Source organism: Diaphorina citri, unplaced genomic scaffold (genome assembly GCF_000475195.1).
Source record: "Diaphorina citri unplaced genomic scaffold, Diaci psyllid genome assembly version 1.1 scaffold10905, whole genome shotgun sequence".
Taxonomy (NCBI): domain Eukaryota; kingdom Metazoa; phylum Arthropoda; class Insecta; order Hemiptera; family Psyllidae; genus Diaphorina; species Diaphorina citri.
Genome location: NW_007388279.1, coordinates 1 through 1,786, shown reverse-complemented (window position 1 = coordinate 1,786; position 1,786 = coordinate 1). Strand labels below are relative to the sequence as shown.

Here is a 1,786-nt window from a genome sequence, read left to right as displayed (position 1 = left end):
CCTAAAGTTTTGTTTAAAGTGTGTGCCAGTCGAAGTTGATGAACGCCTAATCAATAGTTTTTACAGTGTTTTAAAATTAACTTGAGTCTAGCATGCAAAAGTCCACTTAGCTTCCCTTCAGTACCCTACTTCGAGTAAAATATGAAGTCCCTTGTTCTGTTGTTACTCTTCTTCGTCTCCTCCAACTTCTTCTCCATTTTTCTTCGTCTTTTCTTTTTCTTCTTGTTCTTCTTCTTCTTCTTCTTCTTGTTCTGTTGTTACTCTTCTTCGTCTCCTCCAACTTCTTCTCCATTTTTCTTCGTCTTTTCTTTTTCTTCTTGTTCTTCTTCTTCTTTTTTACTCTTTCCTTGCTACTTACTTCTTTGTCTTTTGTTTCTAAATCGCCCCTTCTCTTCCTCTCCTTCTCTCAAAAGCTCATAACTGTTAATAGTAGCCTCTACCTACCCTTTCTTCTCTTGTTCTTCTTTCTCCTCCTATAATTTTAAGCCCTCTCTACTTCTCCTCTACCTCCTCCTTCCTCCTCTTTCTCCTCCATCTCCTTTTTTCCTCCTCCCTCCAAACTATACATCTATCCGCCTTCCCTCTCTCCTCCTTCGAACTTCTATAAATTTACCTCTTTTTCAGCACTCTCCTCTTCTTCCTCCTCCTCCTCCTCCTCCTCCTTCTTCTTCTTCTTCTCATTCTCCTCCTTCTTCGTCTTCTTCTCTGCTTTCTCCTTTTCTTCTAATCCTTCTCCTCCTCTCTTTCTTTTTCTCCTTCTCCGCCTTCTTCTCCTCCTTTTCTTCTTCTTCTTCTTCTCCTTCGTCTTCTTTTCATCCTTTTCCTCCTCCCTTTCTTCTTCTTCTCTTCCCCCTCCTCTTCTTCTGTTCTACTTACTTCCTACTTCCTCGTGTTTCGTTTCAATCTCTCTCTCTCTCTCTCTCCTCTTCCTTCTTCTCCTGTTCCTCCATTCTGTCCTCTTCCTTCTTCTTCTCAAGTTTTAATTTATAAAAGGTACTTCCACTGGGTTATGCTTTAGTAGGTCAACATAAACTCTTATAGAGATAAAGTTCTCACTGGAATGATTTGAAGTGGGAAAAGGTAATTTAAGAAAATCTAAGGTTTCCGCTTTAGCTAAACATGCCAAAAAATCAAACCCGAAATCAAAAGATTAATGGCGTTCCTTAGAGGTTCCTGAATATCGAGATTTTTGCATGGCACAATTGGCACACAGCTTTTCAGTGTCAAGATAACTGGAAGACCAGATTTCTTCAGGATTACAGAGTACATCCTGCTTGTATTACTGCATGACAGGCATGGACACCGCAGCCTTGCTATGCGTCACGTCACTCTCTCGCCACAGCTGGGTCACAGTCTTCGTCTCCGTGTAGAAGTAGAACCCTTGCTTTCCATAGAAATGATTCTCGCCCAGGAACGAACCCCGTGACCCAGTGAATGAAAACATAGACAGCGGTACTGGGATTGGTACATTGATCCCGACCTGAAATTGAAAGTGCGATTCCCGCCCGGAGCGGATTTTATCCTGATGGTATAATGTTCGTTCTCGGAACGGCTGGCTTTCTCCTATCCTGTCTTCCTTCTCTTTTCTATTTCGGGACAATAAGACCATAGCAGTTACAGTTCCCTCTGTCAAACCTCTTAAAAAAAAAAAAAGTTAGAATCCCCTAATGAATTTAGCAGTGGCATAACTGACACCTCTATCAATGACAGAAGCCATCTAAACTACAGCAAAGCACTTAAAAGTTAGGCGAGTGTCAGAAAAGGCATCGAAAGCAATCAACTAAAA

General features: G+C 41.4%; 1 protein-coding gene across 1 annotated transcript; it reads right to left on the bottom strand.

The window, feature by feature from the left end:
- Positions 1-1,070: 1,070 nt before the first annotated feature.
- Positions 1,071-1,491, bottom strand: LOC103522753 (probable methylmalonate-semialdehyde dehydrogenase [acylating], mitochondrial; the record flags this gene model as incomplete). The annotated part of the gene is made up of 1 exon (XM_008487846.2): positions 1,071-1,491. A coding segment is annotated over one exon (212 nt), but the record flags the coding sequence as incomplete, so codon positions are not given.
- Between the last annotated feature and the right edge of the window lie 295 nt (positions 1,492-1,786).